Source organism: Photinus pyralis, unplaced genomic scaffold (genome assembly GCF_008802855.1).
Source record: "Photinus pyralis isolate 1611_PpyrPB1 unplaced genomic scaffold, Ppyr1.3 Ppyr1.4_LG7, whole genome shotgun sequence".
NCBI lineage: Eukaryota > Metazoa > Arthropoda > Insecta > Coleoptera > Lampyridae > Photinus > Photinus pyralis.
The window spans coordinates 7,957,377-7,981,094 of NW_022170738.1; the positions used below are offsets into that span (position 1 = coordinate 7,957,377).

Consider the following 23,718-nt stretch of genomic DNA (forward strand, 5'->3'; position numbering starts at 1 on the left):
CAATGCTGGGAGGATCTTATTTCAGGCCTCGCTAGCTTTGTCAGAGTGGTGTTTGGGTAATGAGGAATTTCTGAAGGGTCAAGCTGTCGTGGAGCTCGGGTCTGGTGTGGGTTTGACGGGTCTGACCGTCGCTTTGTGCCAAGCGAAGCAGGTTTTTTTAACAGACGGCCATCCTTCCGTCTTAAAGGTGCTGGAGGACAATGTTCGGTTAAACTCTGGGTTGATTCCCACCGACACTGATGTACAGGTCCTTAGTCTACCATGGGAAAATATTGATACCAACCGTAATCTTCCAAGTGTCGATATTTTACTGGCAGCTGATGTTGTTTACGATTCAAGTGTATTCCCCTGCTTACTGAACGCTATTTTGCATTTCTTTAAATTCGGCACCAAAACACTTGTCATCGCATGTACAGAACGTAACCCTACCACACTGAAGCAGTTTTTACTGTTACTAGGTAAAGTTTGCCCTCTCATCTGGTTTGTTGTGAGTATTTTCTTTTAGAAAGTAACCATATTATCTATGAGGAACTGAAAAATTACTCTCAACATAATTTTCTTTGGTCAACAGAATCTCCAATAAAAATTTTTTTGTGCTCATTAAGGTAAGTTGTACCAATTATTTGTAAATTTGTTCATTGAAGTGTGCACAGTGTTAGCAATAATAAACAACTTTCTTAACTTTCCCTTCAAGTCATTTAGACTATACATCGCAAGTGACAGCAATTAAGCGTAACTAATCCAGGATTCTTAATGCAAATAGGTCATTAGATCGCGGACATTTTTCAGTGATGTAACTTACAGTTTCACTCACATTCCATTAAAGGCCATTGTGGTATTTATAATTTTGTCGGTTGGCAAATTAGTATTGAAACTGTCCATTTAATTCAGTACCTACTGATTCCGATTGTATGGATTTACAGTATGTAAATTTTTTTAAGTGCAAGTATCACAACAATTTTCTATGTTCTGCTCTAGTTCACATTATTATAGAAAATAACTAGCTATAGATGTACTTACTGTGGTTTTCTGCATTATATGCTTTGGCGTTGTTATTATGATTATGAAAAAGTGGGACAAGATTATAGTTATTAAAAACTGAGAGTGTTACATTTTTTTTTAAATAATCGATTGAAAAGTACAGTTCCATTGCGCAGGTGAATGGTACTTGAAATATATGACAAATATAGGTAAGTAGGTACTTGTTCCAATGTCGATCATGAAGGTGCAGAGTTGATCGAAGCAAACAAATGGACGAAGGAGGAGGAAAGGGAAGAAATAATGTTCTTAATTTCTTGTAGTTCAATGAATGGAAATCGGAATTTGAAGAAAATGTGAGGAAAAGTAAATATTAGGAAAATAGAAGATGTAGTGATTCATCCAAGTAAAGTAAGATAGTTAGTTATTGGGCACCGGAGGAGACACAGACATTTCAAAGCCGTCTGGCACACATTTTCAAGCTGTTGCTATTTAATGAAAGAAGAATCAAATCCTTTCGGAAATTTTACACAGTATTGTTAATAACCACAAAGAGGTAGCATGGGCGTGACGAACTTGTTTTTATACATTCAGTTCTTGACAAGGTTCTTGATATGTTCACATTCACGTGTCATTTTCCCTTTGCTAGTACCCTCTTCCTACATGCCGTTTTCGAGATATTCGCAACTAAAGTGTATACATCACCAATAAATATCTTTCGTCCAGGCGTTGTATTTTCCTGTCGCAAGTCTTTACACTCATCTGACACCCCGTTCTCGAGATATGAGGAATTATAACCGATCTCGATAAGGAGTGAGCAAGGACTAAAAAAGTGTGCCAAATGCTTGACAGAGCAACTATATATAGGCGTAGTATAAAGACACTGTGGTATAGGATTCTATTTGAAAAAATTAAGCTAGCTACGTTTTTTTCCGAGATACAGGCTGAAAATGAGAAGTTTGACTTTTTGGGATGTTATCGCATAAAAAACAAAGGTAAAAAGTCCGTTTATGAGATTTGACCCAAAGTTGGTATTTTTTAAATGCAACACCCTGTATATCAACGTCAATTTTTTGCATTATTTTTCCTGGTTACATTGATGTATGACAAGATTTTTAGCGCATTTTCTAACGAAGTTGGGTGCGCTATTGCAGCCACTTCCTCTGTCCGTCCGTCAGTCCGTCCGTTCGAGGCCGTAACTACTCGTACGGTTTTCATTATATTTAGTTCGTTCTTTTTGAATTCGGTAGCTTATAGCTCTGGCACCTGAGCCAAGAAAAATTTTTATGATTGTCGCACTGCGCAAGTGCCAACTTCCTTATTTATGAAGATATTTCTTTGAAATATCAACCATAGATGCTTCTAGTGATGAAAAACATGTAGTAAAAATCGAAAACTACAACTGTCGTTAGCAAAGCTAAAAACATCGCACATAGTCAAAATCAAATGCGCAGACTGCAAAATGCAAACTTTTTACTTTTGAAGATCTTTGTAAAAATTTAACCATAGACGCTTCTGGTGAAAGCAAACATATCGCGTATAGCATAAATTAAATGTGCGAACTGCGCAACGTCAACTTGCTGATTCATGGAGATATTATTTGAAATTTAACCATAGATGCCTCTAGTAAAGAAAAACACATAGCACCTATGGCCTTTTGGGAAGTAAGTACTGATCAATTGCTGGAAAATGCGCTGAAGTTACTCGCCTCAGGAAGAAAAACTTGTTTTTAACTTTTAGCTATGAACCAAAAATTAAAATTTATTTTTTACGGTTTTTAAATAGTAGGCCATGGATTCATGGAGGATTTTTTTAGTGCATTCATGGCAGTCGATGCCAATGAATAAAAATGGCTGACGGTAGAAATATCCTTTGATTATAGTGGGAAGTGTAGCAAATTGCTAACACTCCGCCCACTATAAAATAAGGGCAATAAATAAAAAATAAATAAAAAAAAATGATCAAAGGAAAAATGTTATTTCAAAATTTTGAAAAAAATGATATAATATAATATCTAATTAAGTATATAAAAATATATACAGTGCGTTTATCTTACACTGGAACATACGATTTTGATTTTGAATGCAATGTTATTTCCCTATGTTCCTAAAAAATACGCGTAAACCTAATAGGAGTAGTTCAAATGGGTAGTAGGTGCAATGTACAACTGTCACTTTCAAATCTACCGCCTTGCAGATAAATTTAAAAAATGCTGTCGTTAAAGAGATGAAAATTAAAATGATAAATTTATACAAAGGTCACAATAGTGCAAAACAAGTTCGCGATTTACTTGCAGTCCAGTATCCTTCCATTTCAACGTACGGTTTTGGTCAGAAGTAATGTCCCTCGATTATCTCAAGTGTAGCACATAATTAATATACCGGATCTCCTGTGAGATTTGAGCTTCTTTTCAACATGAGGAAAATGTCTAAGATTGAAATGAAATTGAACTAAATCACGGAGAAGCTGACACATTGGTACTTTTTCTACAGTTGCAGTTTCTAAGGGAGGACATTACTTCTGACCACGACTGTACATAACCTAAAAATAATTCAAGGCTGGTTCAGTTTTGACTCGCACAAATTTCGAATACGTGTGTATAGTTGTGAACCACACATATTCTATAGGTTGATGCGTTTTTTTAAAACTGGAACATAGGGAAATGCATGCAAAATCGTATGTTCCAATATAAGATAAACACACTGTATACATATGTTGTGTTACATCAATGTATTCCGGAAAACGAATGCAAATAATAGACGTTAAGATATATATGGTGTTTAAAAAATACCACATTGGATCAAATCTCAGAATGTTTCTATCTTAATCACGATGTGGGAGTGTATCGTGATCTTAGTTATTTATGTATTATTGCCCCTCTTGTTCTGGGCCCTCGACAGGCTTACAGAGTGACCCGCATAATGCATTTAGAGGTGCTCCTAAGTTGTTCTATACTGAAAATGAAAATTATATGGGTAGCAAGATATGATAACATCACGGAAAATGAACGTTTCGTTTCCACCCTGTATCTTACAAACAAACGTATCTAGATTGATTCTGTTTGTTTAAAAGTTTCACAAAAAAGTGGCACGGGATCGCGAAACCCGCAAGTCACTATCTAACACGGTCACTGGAGGTACACTGCTGGAAGCTAAAATTTCGTTCCTATCTTTGAAACCTTCCCCTCCTCCAACGATATAATAAGTGGTCGGAGAGGTTGGTAAAAATTAAACTCGTTTTGTTGAGACCTTTTATTACAATACTATGAACAGTAGAACCTGCCCCCCCCCCCCCCCCCTCTCTTCAAATTGCACCAAACATTAACATTGTGAAACTATGATTCTTAGTTGATGGCAATACTATGAAGACTAGAACCAGCCTCCCCCCCCCCTTCTCTCTCAACTGCCAAATTCAACCCGACAATGTGAGGCTGCTGAGGCTTCTCAGTTCATAATTATCGAAACCTTGCGTTTGACTTGTTCCCAAGGAAATTTAGTACACAAACAATTTGTATTGTGTCAGGAATAATCGCAATAGAAGAGTAATTTACTGACACGTTTTATTTTTAAATACAGCATCTCCAGAAATAATTTATATGAAGGGGGGGGGGGTACTTTGGACAAACGCTCGCTTAAAAGATGCGGAAAAAAATAAAAAATGTCAAATTCAAAACGTAACCTTATTTTTTTTAAAACAGAACACCCTGTGTATTTTAATCTAAAAAATAGCAAGTTCTTTTTTAAAAAATGTAACACACTAAGGATGATATTCTAAAAAGATCAAGTGATTCAAAAAAGATTAAAAATGATTTAAAAAAATTTTAACCGTTTTTGAATCAATGTATTATTAATTATTTATAAAAATATTAGGTCCAATTCGATAACTTTTTTACTTGATCCCGTATACTTACTTTAAAAACCGCAGATTATTCAACAATCATTAAGAAACTTTTGCAATAAACATTTCGATTTCTGTTAACTCTTTTGCCAAAGAAAAAGTGCCAAAGCGGTGACATTACATTTGGTATGGTACTGACTATGTCCAGTTTGAATTTCATGCAATTCGGTTCATAACTAACGGAGATCTCAAAAGGGCGTTCCTTATTTTTTGGTCCCCATTGCCAATTCACGAACTCCGATCTACAAATTTGACAACGAATCGACCTGCCAAACTTCATCGTAATCGGTCTATCCGTTCCCTTTTAAATCGATGAATATGAAACCATCTCGACCTTGACGCTAAAATGGGCGGAGCTACTTACAGCTTGATCTACAGCATTGCTTAAATGCTTACAACAATAGAAAAAATTTGAATTGAATGGTGTATGAGTATGCCCGCTTTTACACGGGGACACAGTCGGCCGGAGACCGGCATCTCGGATACATTTGAAACCTTGCGTCTTATGGAACCGTTCACACACGCATACTTCTCGGATACAGTATCGGCGAGTAAATTGCGATCTCTCACTAGTCCCGGCGATTTTAAGATGTTGGGCTTTGGTTCATTGGAATTGTTTGCACGAGGAGAGTTTTTCATTGGTCCGCCATTACACCGTCGAAAAAGTACTTCATCCACTGCGAAAGAGAAGTTTAGAATGCCCAAAGTCTGCGAAGTATATTTGACATAAATTCTGATGACAGACTGTATATCTCTGTTTCTATCTCGCATACAGGATCCCCTTGTAAAAGCGGTCTAAGGATAAGGAAGGGGCTATTTACTGTGAAGGGCTCTCTTGCATTTTCCATAGATTTTAACCTGATCAGAAATAGATTACTATTAAGTCTCACTGTACTTGTCTCGGTGAATCAACAAAGTTTGCAGCGACTGCATACATTGGCTAAACTACCATCTAGTTAAAATTCATCTACCACGACTATCACACATTTTCCAAAATTTGAAGATATACAGCTTCCGGTATCATAAATTTTACATTTTTTCCCCTTGTGGTACTAATAAATTCTCAAGGAAAATGTTATATAGATATCCTACTAGATCACGTTTTATGACCGTTTGCTACCGCACTAATTAGATTGCTATAGTTGGATAATCAAGCGAGTGTGCTAACAATTCAAAACAAGTCATTATGGAAATTTATCTCATAAATATGATGTTGCCAATCTGACATGCAGATTTTTGCGTAAGTACCACTTCTTATGGTACTATGACATTCTGATGCTATGCAGATTTGTTTTATGTTCACACGGTCGGCTTCTGCTACCGCCTCGCGCTATTTTAATTCGAATTTTTCCAAAATAATGATAGCACATGTCTAATTAGTATGAAGATGGATTGCCACAATGAGAAAGGACGATAAAATCTCGTCATTTTCTCGCAACTAGACCGACAGATTGTCTATTATGCGTGATAGTGAAATTTGTTGTTTGAAACAAGTTGTAAGTACAGTTAAGTTCACATATGAATCATGACACATGAATCATGTGTAATTTGAGACTTCCGTTACAGTTGCCGCTTTAGAATTTTTGTACCCTTTTACAAGAATAGATCAGGTAAACAATTTCTACACGACTCAATATCCACGCGGCACGCACCTTCTTTCTTTAGTCGCGATTTAATTTATAATACGATCGTTTTGCGTGTCCAGTTTTTCCTATTGTCATTCTCATCCCGTGTTTTTACTATTACTGTTAATGTAACTGTACTTATCTAGACCAGGAAGGATAAGTGCCATTTCATTTAGTGAGCCGATACTTACCCCACGCACTAGAGCGCATAAATAAATAGTTGGCTTTTTGAGTGACAAATGAAGATCCTCCCAAGCAGTTCCACTATTGATAGACTCCTTTAGGAAATGTTTAACCGTATACAAGTACAATAGCTCAAATTTGTGCCAAGGTTTCGATTTCACAACTATCTCATTTGTACGTGACAGTATCGTTATTAGCTGCATTGTTATTCTACAATTGTTTATTTAATTTTCCACGTCCTTATATGCCTACGAGTATTTTTGGTGAAATTTCTCATCGTCGGCCTTGGGTAGAAACACTAGATTTATGAATTTATAATACAAGTATTGATGTTGAACAATGTCATGTAACGGGCGATCAAAAATGAGTTGCTGTCGAGTCGCCTTTGGAAGTTCAATGTCCCATGTAAACGAAAATTCCAAAGGTGACTCGACAGCAACTCATTTTTGATCGCATTGTATTTGATTTCAGTGATTTTATTTTTACGTATTTTATACTAAATTTAATATAGAGACAAACCTCATTTCTTAGCGCGTTTTCCAACGAAGTTGGTTGGGCTATTGTAGTGACTTACTCTGTTCGTCCGTCCGAGGCTTTAACTACTACAGTTTTCAATATATTTCGTTCGTTATTTTTTAATTCGGTACCTAGCTTTAGCGTTGCAGGTAATTGTTGCGAATATTCGGGAACTTTCGAGAATATTTGGGAATTTTCGGTAACATTTATCTTCTACAAAATATACTATAGCTATACCATCTATACTAATTACGCCAGAGACTGAAGCAATCTTCTAATAAAATAAAACGTATCAAGTTTTAAATTGATACTAACAGAAGTCGCAGCTCACCGTAATGCTATGTAAAAGCTGCAACTCCAAATATGGAACAGTGACAGCTGATTTGTATTTCCTGTACTTGAACGGTGAAAAGAGGCTTATACCTAATTAATTATTCTTGTACATAAAGACAGTGCAGTGATTAAGTTTATAGAATTGTAGTAATGTGTTTTAAAATTGGATTTATAGTTGGTGACAAAATCACACCGATCACATTTTGAATCCTGGCAGGGTTCATGCTTTGACAAATGATGTGCTTTAAGACTGGATTTATATTTGGTGACGAGAGCGCACTGAACACACTTTAAATCCTTGGTGATCGTGTATCTTAATAAATGTGTTTCATAATTAGATTTATCATTCGTTCACACTGGACACATTTTAAATTCTTGGCAGTCCGTGTGTTAAATTGCCATTGCGCATATGTGGAGTTCTTCTTACAATACAAAGTATATCTCTATGTTAGTGCCTGAATACACTATGCGTTTTAACCGGTCCCGTTTGACCGGACCGTTTTGAACGGATGACTGCATCCAATGGATTTAAATGCAAGCGTTTACCCTTATCCGGTTGCGTTCCGGTCACCGCAAGTAATGTAAACGCACAAAACCTTCCGGTTTCGCAGGATGCGTTTTGAAAGGATGCGTTTACAACGCATAGTGTATTCAGGCACTTAGGTGTTTATGTTTCATGCCGGTCGTTAGTTATTTTAGAAATGTAAAACATAAAAGTACAAACTCCAATTAATAAATACAATCACTAACTTGGAATAAGGTTTAGTCCATAGAAAAAACTTGTTCTCGAGAATTCATGGGAAATATTCGCTTAGATTTCCGATGTACGTATAGCTTATAGGTCTGTAACCGGCGACAAGGAAAATCTTGACGATTAATGTGCGCATGCGCAGGCCGCGCAATATCAACTTTCTTATCTATTCATAATATTTTATTGAAATTTTAACCACATATGCTTCTAGTAAAGAGAAACGTCAACTCGACACCTTCGATTACATTCCTCGAACAGTCGCCACCACAGAGGTGCGTCACTACTCACTAGTCACTACTCCATCTCTTGCAATTGTAGAATGGAGTGCAGGGGCGATCCATCTGTTAAATCCCGAATTGTAAAAGCCAAGCGTGCTCCAACGCTGCTGTTGAGGAAGAAGCATTTACCACCCCTCATCCCTTGGAGGAAGAAGAGGAGGATTCCAGCAACGAATTGATGGAGGAAATGGAAGATGGCCCAGAAGATGATAAGGTAGAGCACGATGAGGATCCAACCCCTTCAAAAAGGCCGAGAAAGTTTCAATATTTAGCAAGATATTCCAAAACTGTTTTTGGATTTTGGCATAGCTAGAATTGGTCAAAGTTGAGCGTTCTTTGAACTCTCTACAACTTTTATTTCAGGAATGTTTTGATAGGACTAATACTTCGGATACTACAGACGACAGAAAGCCGCCAAATGGGACATTTTAGCGAATATGGGAAAAATTGTAGTCCTGCAGCCGTCGATTACTACCTATAAAAATCGGTAGAATTTTAAAGTTGAGGGGGTCGCAGAATTTAATGCTCTTTAGTTTGTCTCTTGATAAGGTTTCCGCTAGGATGCGTTGTTTAGGAGTGATAAGCGAAAAGCTGAAGAAAGTCGGTTTTTCGGCGAATGAACTGCAAAATTTGGTGGGATAGCGGCATACGCGAAAATTAACAGATCGCGTAATACGAAATTTTCTGCCAAGCTTTCAAGACCATTCATGTGAGTTGTGTACGCCATTTTTGAGATCGCGTGAGCCGCGTAGTCGGACGTGATATTGTATTTCGAAAGGGTTTCATCAGATTTCAAGTGAAATCTATGCCCCAAGTTCGACAAAATTTATTGTTGGGGAATTTTAAATTCGTTACGAGTCGCCATTGCGAGTTAACCAATATAAAGTGACGGATTTATCAAAAAAGGAGAGTGTAATAGCCGGGATTATTGCGAAGCGTTGCCGTATTACGTAAGAGAATTACGTTACATTATTGGATTTAAGGCGCTCGTATTAAATAAATTGTTACCACGAAAGCGTTAGAGTCTAAGGTGCAAACATTTGGTTGCGCTATTTTTGTAGTGACAAGGTACGTTAAAAAACCAGTTTATTAATCAAAGGGGTGCATCTAATTTGTTTATATGATGTGCTAACAACATTATAAATAAAACGGCAACCGGTAAAAAGGTGACAGACAATTAATTTGTGATTTTGTTGGTTGTCAGAGTTATAGGGGTAATTCCAGTAAATAAACTAAATTGGAACTAATATTCAAATTTGTCCATTTTTCGAGATTCACGTTCAACGAGTAATTACCCAAATTTTTACCTGGCTGTATGTTATGCACCCCAGGAACAGTGCAGAATATTAAGTTAGGTATTTTATATGAACGAAACAAATTTATTAACTTAAACTTACCAACGTTCGACATTTTGCTTTTAGAAACGGCTACATTGGTATGAAGTAGAAACTAAAAATATTCCTGTTCCAAACCCGCCCTATTGTTTAACGTAGCCGGTATGTTTACCTACTCAAGGAGGGTTGGTTGGTACCGCCTGTTACAAACTACAAACTCTTACACTTAATTAACACCACCGTAAACTAACATTAACACTGGCGACGCAAAAATCCGATTGTATTCTAAAAAAGGCGTTCTACCATCCAATTTTCCAACTCGGTCCTTCCAAAGGAGAAAAATGGAAGAAAGTTTGAACTCATTGATAAGTGTAAGGTAATTGTGGGCTGTAGCTCCATCCTGCTGCAACCTTACCGAGCTATAGCATCCGATCTGGGTTACAAGAATGTTTCTACCTTTGTCACATATCGAGCAGCCATCACGGTGACCGTCACACCAAACTGTAACTTTGGGGAAATGGAGAGACGTTTTTTGAAGCTGTTGGGGGTAGTGTACGGCCCAGTATCTGGCGTTTTGTTTATTAACAGCGCCACTGCTTACGAATGTTGCTGTGACTGGGATCTGGGGCACATTTTAACATTCAATTTATATGAGTACTATAAGTGTTTGACACAAGAGCATCAGGTTTTGATTTTCAGATTATACGCAAGGTAAGAGTGATTGAAAAATTATTCATTAATGAGCTAGCCGTGGTATTCATACAAAAAATTAATTGTTACAGTAAAATGTTTACCAGTGCCTTAAAGAATAAAATTTATTTTCTACAAAAGGCGTTTCTAACTCCTGTAAATGTAACTAGCCCGTTACAACATTTTTTTGATGAGCCTGTTGAACAAAAACAGAATACAAATACATGAACAAATTTTGAGTGAAGGTACTTGGCGTTATGAAAAATTAAACGTCTATGCAACAAAAAAAAACGAGCGAATCATTTTTGAATTTTGCGAGAGCGTGCAGGAGATTTGGAGATGCAAGGGTCCATTCAAAAATTGTGTGCTCTTTTTTATAACCGAATCCTTAAAGTCTAATGAATTTTTTGAGTGAAAGTTTTGAAAGGTGTTGAGGGCTGCTACGATTTTTCAAAATTTGCAATAAAAAAAAATTAAAAAACTTAAGTTTTTCAAGAAATGAATGCAGATTTGAATTTTAAAGTCACTTTTATAAATATCCTGTATATCTGGTAGTTTTTGAGTTATTGGGATTTTTTGAAAGAAATATTCTTATTTTTTCATTAGGTGTGGTAGTCTTTGGAAGCAATTGTTTCATTTGAAATGTCTTTCAAATCAAATGTCAAACAGTGTTAACTTAGACGAGTGTCTATAGAGAGGAACAAACGGTGACGTTTGACATACGCATATACAAGGTCGCGTATAAAAAACGGTTGAGTATCGGGAAAGCTATGGAAGGTATCGTAAGAAGCTTTATACAATGGTTTTAGGGTTCTTTAACGTTTACTAGGTATTAATAATTTTAATTATACAGGGTTGGTCATAAAGGTATGTCCTAGGGTGTGGCACAACCAAATTGAATTGCTTTAATTGGAACACCCTGTACATTGTTCGATTGTTCAATGCTTCTCTCAAGCAACATTTGTAAGAAGCGTAATGCCTAGTAGATATTTATGAACCCGTAAAACTATTGTACCTATATACCTGTTTCGATACCTTATATATTTTTCCCGATAATCGAATCTGTTTGCGGACTTATCAGCGACCCTGTACGTACTCTTTTAGTACATTTTGTATAAGTTTGTATTAAAAAAAGAAAGATAAGGTCAGAATACAACGATTGAAAAGTCGATTGAGCGACTGGGTTTTCCACATGCATTACAAGACGGAGATTTGCGAGAGCCCAATAATGCAGGTTTCTTCGATTAAGCATCCCTGGTTGTCACAAGTTTGGTTCGTCCGTTCAGATGTTTTTTTTTTTGTAAATATCATCATCAGCAGAAGCTGTTCTGGTGGCAGCACGTGGATACGCTTCAAAATATCTTAGACTCTTAGAGCGTTAATTTCTACTTCTCACCATAAATAATAAACAAATGAAAAACAACACAATGTGGATAACCCATAGTGAAAATTGGACGAATTAATTTGAACACTGTTTAACAGAATCTTAATCATATAGTGGTCCTAAAATTCAAATCTGCATTCGTTTCTTGTAGTTATGTCAATGAAACTGTATTAAAAATAGTAATTTTCGTTCTGTATGTTGGTAGTGACAACACTGTAGCGTTGAGTTGAGATCCTTCACTCAACCACTGTAGTTTTAGTAAAATATATGTCATAAGTATTCTATGTAAGCATGTCGTGTTGAGTAGTAATCGTGTGTAATGTTTCTTTATTTGAAGTTAATTAATTATATCATTTATTGATCTTTATTATTTCCTCGCCGTCCAATAAAGTGATCGCACAATATTTCTGGCATCAAAAACAGTCCCTGAAGTTTGAATAACTTAAGTTTTTGACATTTTTTGATTGCTAATTTTGAAAAATCACAAGCCCTAGAAACTTTTTCAAGACTTTCTGTTGTTACTCAAAAACTCCTTACATTTCAAGGATTCGATGATAAATAAAGGCACTCACTTATATTGAGTGGTTTAAGTCGAGATATTAATTTTTAAAGACAAATTGACATATGTCAAAAATTATGACATATAGGTACGCAAATGTGAAATGCGTTGAATTCAAAATAAAATGGCGCATTTAGAAAAAAAAAGAAAATGGTATGTTTCTATTTTAAAAAACCAAGATGGCGTCAACTTACTCTCAAGAGTCACATATATGACACATTTTCAAAAACCTACGGATTTCACTTTCCCAGAAACGTTTAACTAAATCTTCCAAAAAACCACCCTGTATACCTACTTGAATATCAGATTTGTTTGTTTGAATAATCGCGTCATGTACCTACTCTAATTCGACGGTATGGAATATGTAGGACATAATTCACCCTGCTATATCATAGCAAGTAACCAAGGGGCCGTCTTTCATTTGTAAATGACGAGCCAGAGCTTACGGTGCCCATTACGTTCAAAGGTAACTGCGCGATTATACAAAGATTGGGTCGTTTGTTAGGTGAAAATGTTTTAATGATGAACAGCTAATGTTATTGTCGTACAAGTATGCCCATCAAGCGTACCTACCTCCCAAACTTTGAATATAAATTTGTACTTAAAGATCCTCCTAACGATCGAAAAGTCTGACTTTCTTTATCGTCACCATTTTTCGAAAGGTTAAGAGTGTGATTACCTTATCCTAATGAAGCTACAAATCGGGGACATAATAACTTCGAACAATTCAATGGACGAAAGTGTTGTGAATTAATGTGTCTTGTGTTCTGAATACGTTTTGAAACAAAATTACTTTCACGTACGCCGCATTTTTTCTTCAAATCGAATACAATGCGTAAATACGCTTCTTGCACGTTAAGTGTTCTTTTTTGTAATTTTATAAATTATTTACCTTGATCGCTATTACCTTGACTTTCTATTCTCTCGGCAGTTCGCTTTTATTGACACTTTTTTATTGCTTTCAGATATACTACCTAATTACCGACAGCTATTGCGAAAAAAACTTCCAGTTTCGGTGAGTACCGGCGTGATGTAATATTTTATTGGTTCGTAACATTAAAAAGTGTGTGAATAATCCTTGTTAGTCTTGACTTTGTTGTAATCGACTTTGACGGGTATAGGTATAATAGTAGTTTTTGCTATTTCGGTCAATGTAATAGTGAAAGATTTGTAACTGTCATACAGTCTCATAATGTTTAGTGCTGCTGGCATTTTTCGTTATATAGTAGAAAATACATATTGACAGCACTGTGGGCGCAAGACGCAAAACGTTGAATAGGTACTTATATTTTGTATCGCCCTACAAATTGGTATTCATTTAAGTACCGATCATTTGAGGGGGCAAAATCTGCACCTAACGTACAAAAAAACTCATTTAACCCCTTAGTCCAGTCAATAGAGAAAAGTTTAGTCAAAAATTTGGTGTCCAAGAGGTTATGACTGATTCTTATGTATTTTTTGGCGTAGATTCCGAATTTTTAATCTCCCACCAACCTTAGGGGGTGGGAACCCCCCCAAAAATGCAAAAAACCCCAAAATTTCGGCCCAAAATTCAGAATTTTGGAAAAATCTCGCTAAATTTAGATTTTTGGCCCAAAGTACCTTAGTTCAAAATTAAAGTACACAAAATTTGCAGGAAAAGTGATATATACACTTTTGGTCTAGGACCAACGGGGGCGGAGATAAGAGGGGGGTCAAAAAAGGGTACTTTGTTGGAAAACGTGAAAAAAACGGAATTTCTCTGAATAACTCGCTAAATGTTGGTTTTAGAGAAAAAACTCAAAGGACCAAAATGAAAGTAGACGAAAAATTACTTCGGAAAGTGCACGTGTGCGGAGCCGATGAAGGGGGGGAGGAGGGGGAGGGGCGAGCGCAAAACCTCTCTTCCTGGCGCCGCGCGACGGCACTGGCATAAGGCGCTATACGCGCAGTTTCGGGTATCTCTGGCGGCCTCGGTCCCGGTCATAACGGATGCTTCTTTGTCCTTATTTTAGAAAGGGGCCTCTGGCTTCCCCCTCCCTCTTGTTGGTCGTTTGTATGCTTTTTGTGTCCTCTGGAAACCAGTTCAAGATCCCTCTTCAGTGCGTCTGTGTAGTCGCGTCGTGCGCATCACGCTATATTGCTCCCTGCTTATTTACTATTTTTCGGTTAAAAGTTTGTTGTTTTTACCGAAATTTTCTGTAATATCGTGCTCGCGCGCCTGTGCGTTTTGAGTTTGTTCGCTTGCATATACTCTCGAGGGGAGAGAGTGGAACTAGTTTTAACCTTCATGGTACTCTAATGAAAGGTCTCAACGCAAGGAATTAATTTCTACCAACCATAGCCCTCCTCCTCGACCTCTTATCGTGATCGGGTATATTACCTTATACCTCAAGAACGGATTGTCGGAAGAGGGTACTATCAAAGGGCGATTGAAACGTCTGCAAGAAATATATCCATTGGTGATGTCCATACAAAAGCTATTTCGGTTAAAAAAATGCGCTTTATCTGCACAGGAGTTGTGCACAATTTATACTTGTTTATTTAGTGCTCGAGTTACAATTTTTGGGGGAGATTGTAGTATTTGTCTGAAATTCTGATTTGCATGGCGGACAGCAAGAAACGTTACTTTCGCACTTTTTTAGGCCATCTTTAAATAAAAACTCAACCTCTACTGGCTCAGGCGAAAAATAGTAAATAAGCACGGAGCAATATAGCGTGATGCGCACGACGCGACAACACAGACGCACTGAAGAAGGATCTTGAACTGGTTTCCAGAGGACACAAAAAGCATACAAACGACCAACAAGAGGGAGGGGGAAGCCAGAGGCCCCTTTCTAAAATAAGGACAAAGAAGCATCCGTTATGACCGGGACCGAGGCCACCAGAGATACCCGAAACTGCGCGTATAGCGCCTTATGCCAGTGCCGTCGCGCGGCGCCAGGAAGAGAGGTTTTGCGCTCGCCCCCTCCCCCTCCTCCCCCCCTTCATCGGCTCCGCACACGTGCACTTTCCGAAGTAATTTTTCGTCTACTTTCATTTTGGTCCTTTGAGTTTTTTCTCTAAAACCAACATTTAGAGAGTTATTCAGAGAAATTCCGTTTTTTTCACGTTTTCCAACAAAGTACCCTTTTTTGACCTCCCTCTTATCTCCGCCCCCGTTGGTCCTAGACCAAAAGTGTATATATCACTTTTCCTGCAAATTTTGTGTACTTTAATTTTGAACTAAGGTACTTTGGACCAAAAATCTAAATTTAGCGAGATTTTTCCAAAATTCTGAATTTTGGGCCGAAATTTTGGGGTTTTTTGCATTTTTGGGGGGGTTCCCCCCCCCTAAGGTTGGTGGGAGATTAAAAATTCGGAATCTACGCCAAAAAATACATAAGAATCAGTCATAACCTCTTGGACACCAAATTTTTGACTAAACTCCCCTATTTAGGTCTCTATTGACTGGACTACCTATGCAAAAATGTATGGGTCAAAGGTAAGAGTGGAGGATGATTTTCACTGGACATACGAGGTTGCAAAATAATGAATCAATGTAAGTATTTATTTATACAGTTTAAATGTATAATGTAGTGATAGAAAGTGAATTGCCCTAACCATTGTTTAACAATGCCCGAACCCAATACAGTTTTGAACCGCCCTTTTTTGCCTCCTGTCTTATAGTTATAAGTTACCACTAGTTTTGTACGATACGATGTACGACACTAGGGGCCTGGTGACTGATGTGGGGTCATTTCATTTCCTTCATGTTTTCACTTACCGCGTGGTATAGGGAAAGGACTAGGATAGTCTTTGGTATAGATAGTACAGTGTTCCACTTCCATTTAGAAAGATAATGCCAACGTTACACCTTCTACTTCTTAAGACACTTTGTATACAAGGATTCAAGGATTTTTTCAAAACATAAAAACAAAAATTGTAAATTAATTTGTTCCTTTCAGACAAATTTTTTCTGTATGTATACGTGAAATTCTTTTGTCATTCCCCTGTAACTTACATTACCATACAAAATCCTTTGTGTGTAGTGTATGGGAACTTGAGACCGCCTTATGCCCTTCACAAAATTGTGTTAGATAAGATCGACCGATGAAAGAAACCGAAGCCGTTGCGTCTCTCGTATACATTCCTAAAGTTGACATGAGCCAATTCAACTTGTAACGTAATGTCTCGGTGGTATACGGGCTTCGTGAACAAAATAAAAATGGAAAATAAATAAGGGATTCGATTTTTTTTACTGTGCGTGCCTTAAAGCGAGATCTTTATATGCACGGCGGGCACAGCGTGGCGCCAACGTCGGCACTCTCGCAATGAGAGGGTAGCGCGCTGGCCCATCTTCATGTAAATACGAAACGTTTGATAAAATCACGCCGAACAACAATGGTTGGCCTTCTTCATTCTTCTTTCCGGCGCTTTGTTCCTTTTATAGTTTATGACCCGTCGGCGCTCGTTCCTCAATCGAAATTTAAAATCGCCCACGATTTACACATTTCTTCGTAATCGGACGAACGATGCTTTTAATTAAATTGGTGGGTGTAGGAAAGTAATCACGAATGTTGTAATTGTTTCATTGTTTTCAGGGTACGTTGAACTGTATCGCTTTCATTGTCTAATTTAGTGATTAATTGGCTTATGTAACGGAGACGATTTTTACAGTTTACACATTTCTTCAATTTCTTTCTTGGAAATTACTTAAAGAGATCTGGGTTATGACATTTGCTCACATTAATTTCGTAAAAACTCATTACGTTAATCAAATTTTTTTTTTGTTTTATTAAGAAGAATCGCGTCTTAAGTGGTTTTTTAATTTGTGCATAATTGTTTCAGCCTACATTTTCTTCTGTAATGCGATATATTGTTGTTCCCAGTTTTTTGAGTGAGAGGTAAGGTCACAATTTAGCAATTTCACTAATAATTATGAATAACTTGAGTAACGGTAACATTCCAGAATTATTAGCCATTAAAACATGAAAGATATGGAATACAAATTAAAGTTGAGATCATTCGGTATTTACGAAAATTCTTTTCCAGTTTTTTTGCTAGATTGAAAAACTTTTATTGATCGTCTAATAAATGTCATGATGTCAGATGTGCGAGTTTGAATCTGCAGCACGTATGGGGATTACCGCATTGAACATCTGCATCATCGTCGCGTTCTTTTGCAAACACTTCCCTTTCCCTGAAGTACATTATCTTTATCTATCATTGACCGATGTGAGCAGTGGTGAGGTGAGATCTGAGAGTTCAAAACGAATTTTCTCAATTTCGATTGTTCCAGCAATTAATTTGAAGGACTATTTTTTGTGGTTTGTAGAAGATTATCGTGCATTTGTGTCTGAATCATTTTTAAGGCTAAAAGTTTTCATTTGCAGAACTTCAATAAAATGGACTGATTTGAAGAAATCATATGTGAGCAACTAAAATATTGTTCGATATTTTCCATTTTTCAGGAAATTTGTCCGATAGGTATTCTCGCACAATTAGGGCGTTGTGCGTGGGCCCTGGCGTGGGCGCACCATCCTGCTGAAACCTAAAAAGTTTCTAACTTTTGTTTTTTTTTGTGAGCCGTACATCGTTGTATTCGTAATACAAGTGATACTTAATACAATATATACTTCTTTGCGGGTCATATAAAAAAGTAAAGTTGATTATTTCTTCGAAACGAAACGTTTTATTGAAAGTTCTTTTGTAAAGCTTGAATAGTGGCGATGAGAAAATGTTTTTTTTTCTTATTTTTGTTGTATTCTGTTCAAATAATCGGCAAATTTCTATTTGTCTGGTATATCTTCGGAAGTAATCGAAATTTTACGGTTTTATTTGCAGCAGTACCGCCGTAGGAAATACTATCGGATTTCCAAATTGGTGCTGTACGTTTTTCTACTCCCATTACAACGGCTGTTATTTACGAAAAACGATTTTTCTATTCATCGATTTTCCTAAAAAACTAAGACCGATATTTCAACTTTTTTGAAGTACCGCCGTTCTTTTCATCATTGCAAAGAATATCCACTATCGAAAATTTGTTAGACTACAACTACAAAAGCAGCATTTAATAAGAATGTTTAGCTATTTTTTCCAATATGGCGGATTGACTACAGAGGAGTCTTAATTGCGCAACTTTTCTCTAATTTGACCATCCCCGTATCTTGTATGGTTTGGGAGGCCCCCTTGATAGATGCCTTTATCTTGGATACCGTGTGTATTGCTATGCGGAATGAGCAAACGGTCACTAAACCCCCCACAAGCACCTGTCCAGCTATCTCGGCAAAATAATCTTTTATACGAAATGATTATAATTTTTCCAGGGAACGTCCAGCATCTGCTATTACAAAAATATCGATAAAACTTAGATTTTATTAATTTGCGAAAACTCAGCAGCCTTGATCAACTCCACGATTCCAAAGAATTACACTAGAAATGTTTATTTAAACCTGACATAACCCTAGATACCAACAGAAAAAATTTAGGTCGTAATTCGGTCTGGATTATACACGACATGAAACATTTACAAATGAAACAAATTTATTAGACAAAATCAATCAAATAAGGCTAAAATAAAAATAGGCACTAGGAGTTAGAATACACATACCACGCCACAAGCCAGCGATCGATTGAAACAATTAATTAAAGAAATCTTAATTACCTTAAAACTTTAAAATGTTAATAATCCAAAATATCTGGCTTTCTATAAGAGATGCGCAAACACACAAGAGCCAAGTGATTTTGCTTTTGGAACTATACACTTCTTTACTTTAATTGCACTTGAATAGATGACACTGGGTTCGTTTGAATTACTGATGTAATATTGGCTCTTTGGTGGTGGACAAACTCCCTTTAAACAGGTAACCTGGACCTCACAAAAAGGCTTTCACTCACATAAACACACGAACGACAAAACACAAATTCTTCTTCTTTGAATACGTAATGCACCACTGAACCTAACTTGAAACAGATTATTCACTTTTAAATCACGGAATAAAACTCACTATCTTTCTCTTATAACTGTACAACTGGCAAACCAGCTGTCTTGTAACCAAAAATAGGCTTAACTACCTCTGACTGCGATAAACCCAAAACCTCCACCACCCAATAAGCGTCGTTTAACGTCCGTCTCTTCTATTTCAAACATTCTTTCCCTCCTCTCACTCAAGCTGTTCCTTCTTAACGCGTCGAACAGAACTAACATCTGCTTTACTCGGTGGCAATACGTTCCAAATGAATTAGCTTACGCAGCGATAACGAAATTGCTTATTGCAAGGACGGGATTTACAAGAGATAACTTTAACAAAACATTCACACAATTAATTCCATTCCATTGAACACATACAGGGCGACCCATCGTTATTTTAGGTGCTGATATCAATTAGAACGTCTGCATTTCGTAGTTTACACAACGATAAATGAAACAATATACGAAAAAGCCTTTGTCCTTAAATTGCAGGGATTTCATTTTCTAGTTCTTGAATAATTTTAGGTGAGAAATTGGAGAAAAGGAATACTAGATTTAGGTATTATATAGCAATAGCAGATGTTAGAAGACTTGCTTAGTGAAATTTAAGATAAAAAAAGCTGGTGTTGAACAACGCCCCTTCATACTCTCGCAGGCGATGAATGTGCTGCATTCTAAGTTACTTTGTTATTGTTCATATATAGCGAGATTTGAGCGAAAAACACTAAAAATATACACTGAAATAACTAAAACCCTACATTGAAACTGAGCACTAAAAATATGCACGGAAATTAAACACTAGAAATATACATTGAAACTATAAACTGAAACCGAACTTTAAAACTCTACATCGAAACTGAGCATTACAAATATGCACCAAAACTGTGCACGAAAAATATACTTACACTGAAACTATAAATCGAAATTGAACATCGGCTGCCATGGATACAATAAACAAAACAAAATCCCCATAAATCCATGGCCTACTATCTATAATTAGGTTTTTTATTTTTGGTTCACGGCTAAAGTTTAACAAATATAGGTTGTGATACATCAGTGTAATAAGGAAAAATAATGCAAAATCATTGACGTTAAGATATTATACATGCACACATGTATTTTAAAATACCAACTATGGGTTAAATCTCACAAACAGTGGTCCAAATTTTTTTGCTACGCCACTGGATTCTACGTAAAAATATCTAGAATGGGCAGTTTTTACCTTTTTTCTATCTTACATGGATAGTAAGGTACGATAACTTCTCAAAAAGTCAAAATGTTCGTTTTCACCCTGTATCTCGGAACCAAACGTAACTAGATTGATTCTGTTTGTGGTATAAGTTTCGCAAAAAAGTGGCGCAGGGTTGCGAAAACCTCAAACTTTAAAAACAGCTGAGATACACTGCAGTCTCAACCAAAATAGGACAGACGGTGCACCACTGAAACTCAACACTAATAGTACTTTGTGTACCAAGGCGGGAAAGTGGTTGTTTTCCGGGGCGAAGGAAGATATGGCCAGGCGAGGCGCAGCCGAGGCTGGCCACTTCCTGAGGCCCGGAAAACAACTTTCGTGCCGTGGTGCACACAATATTTTTTATCCTATACACTTACATTTAAAATTAATCCCTTAACAACGTCCGACCGCAAGCGCTTGAATTTGGATTTGCTTTAACGCGTCAACGTGCACGCGTTTGTTTTGTTTATTTCCACGTTTCCTGCTGACTACGTGAAAAAAATTTTACGAAACGGCGCAATCTAAGTTCAAATTCAATTCAAATTCTAGCGCGCTTGCGATTGCACAGTGCGGAGTCACCGAAGGGAGTCACGGTGCAACAGAGCAGAGGTGCAAGTAGAGAATACCGATCATGTGCGAACTGAGTTGACATTTCCGGCATTTCACTGGCGCGTGATTATTTCCTTAGAAAATAACGGGATTTAAGGGGTTGTAATTAATACCAGGCGCATTTGAAATTATTACTGGTCTTGTGTATTAACAAATGTGTTTTAAATTGAATGTGTGTTTTCAGGGACAAAATCACACCGGTTACATTTTAAATCCTTCGCAGTATCCATGTCTTGTCAAATGTTAGATGCTTTTAAGACTGGATTTATGCTTGGCGACGTAAGCGCAATGGGCACACTTTAAATCCTTGATGATCTTGTATTTTAAAAAATGTGTTTTATAAATAGATTTATTCATTCCTTACAGTCACACTGGACACATATTTAACTTCGGGATAGTCTCGTATGTTAAAATGCTACTTATTGCGGATAAGCGGTGTTCTACTTACAGTGCAAAGTACATCTTGGTGTTAAATGTATTGACACAGATGCTCGTTATTGAAAGTACATGGAAGATTAACTTAAGTTTGAAACGTCTGAATTGGTCACGTGATGTTGTGAAAGTATTCAAATTCACGAAACATTGATAGGTATAATTATAGAGGTTCGCGGTAATTAAATAAATTCTTGAATTCAGTAAAATAAAGTGAACATAGGGTAAATTTAATTATTAAATCAGTGTTGACGATTTTATGTTTCTTATTTAATAAAAAGAAATAACTTCTTTGACATTTTATTACAATCGCGCCATCTAGCGTACATAAGGCGTATTTTTTTTCTCGCCTAGCCGACAAAATTGAATTTTCTCGCTCCATGCGTGCAATTGTCTTCTTTCCCGTCCTCACACAGGCGAGAAAATGTAAGTTTCTCCTTGTATAGGATAAAAAAATATATACTGAGACTGCAACTGAACACAAAAGACTGAGTATACACTTAAACTGAACACTAACAATGTACACTGAAACTATAAATTGAAAATGAACATTAAAACTGTACACCGAAACTGAACGCTAAAACTACACTAAAATTGAACATTAAAAATATACACTTGAAGCTATACGCTAAATATGTACATTGAAACTATAAATTGAAACTGAACACTAAACGTGTACGCTAAAACTGTACACTGAAACTGAACACTAAAATAATCACTGAAAGTGAATATTAAAGTTGTACACTGAAACTATACTCTGTTTTTTAACTAGGAAGACGGATTTAAAAGTTCCCGCAAAAAATCTTAGTTTCTATTGGCTCGCGCTGCGCCCGTTTTACACCCAGGTAAAATTGCTATTGACATGATTTAACTGTCAAATTTAATCGCGGTTCTCGTCCGACACACTTGTAGAACCATTAATTATTTCACTCGGATCGGAGGACAGTGACAGTTTTAGTGAATTTTCGGAAGACAGTGACTAAATCGCTTATACATAAGGCAGTGAACTGTGCTGTTTAATAATATGAGTATAAGTCCATTGTTCTGAATCTGTTCAATAACTTAACATTTGTTGTAAATTGTAATGTGGATTGTGTAGTATTACACTTGATAAAAAATTAGAACTACAATTCAAAATAATGTTTCAAAGGCCAAAAAATGTATGCAGGATGATTACCTATTATCAATGTATTACCTATTTATTATAATTCACTTGTAAAAGTATGATGTATGCATAATATAAAGGAGTTCCTACCAAATAATAACCCAAAAGCATAAACAATGAAATCTATCAAAATGTGAAAGAAAAGCACATCACGCAACACACAATACATGTCTGTATAAAATGAGTCTATTATTTTTGTTACTAGACTCTAGTGACATTTTCAGTGTAAATCAGGTTTTTAAATCCGTCTTCCTAGTTAAAAAACAGAGTATATGTAGATTGAAACTGAGCATTAAAAATATACACTAAAACTGCGGTTGTTTCAACAGGATGACTGGATGACACCCGCACCTTTCCACAACGTCATATAAAAATAAAGTTGATGATGATTTCTCCGGTTTTTCTGGCATATCTTCGGAAGTAATCCGAATTTTCTGGTTTTCTTTCAACTTTTTCCTAATTTAACCACCGTCGTATCTTCTATGGTTTCCGAGATCCTCTTTATAGACATCACTATGTTGGACACAGTGTGTATGTATACAATATGTACATAATCATGTGTGAGAAATACAATTAATTTGGATTATCTCTGCTTTTGAATTATCCGTGCTTCGTCCGGTCCCTTGGAGCACGGATTATCAAATAATAATTTTTGAAAAATCTTTGAAAATAACTGGGATATCACCGAAAAACTGAAAATGTCAAATTTAGTTTTCATTTTCCCCGGCCTAAATTCTCGTAATTGGACGATTCTCGTTAGCACCTTCTATGGACACGTTTTTTTCAGAGAATCAGAATGTGCTATCACAATTTCCATAG

At 36.6% G+C, this 23,718-nt stretch overlaps 1 protein-coding gene across 4 annotated transcripts in view; it reads left to right on the plus strand.

Annotated features, from left to right (window-relative positions):
* Positions 1 to 23,718, plus strand: part of LOC116177531 (protein-lysine N-methyltransferase EEF2KMT) — a 43,394-nt gene that overhangs the window by 622 nt on the left and 19,054 nt on the right. The window contains exons 3-5 of one of the 4 annotated variants that reach the window (XM_031496547.1): positions 26 to 458; positions 506 to 605; positions 13,494 to 13,543. In XM_031496547.1, the coding sequence (XP_031352407.1) occupies positions 26 to 458; positions 506 to 605; positions 13,494 to 13,506 (546 nt within the window). In that variant the 3' untranslated portion in view covers positions 13,507 to 13,543. Of the gene's footprint in view, positions 1 to 25; positions 459 to 505; positions 606 to 694; positions 1,103 to 1,157; positions 1,177 to 1,301; positions 1,742 to 13,493; positions 13,544 to 23,718 lie in introns of those variants that run through there. The other 3 variants (XM_031496546.1, XM_031496548.1, XM_031496545.1) reach the window with 3 other exon arrangements.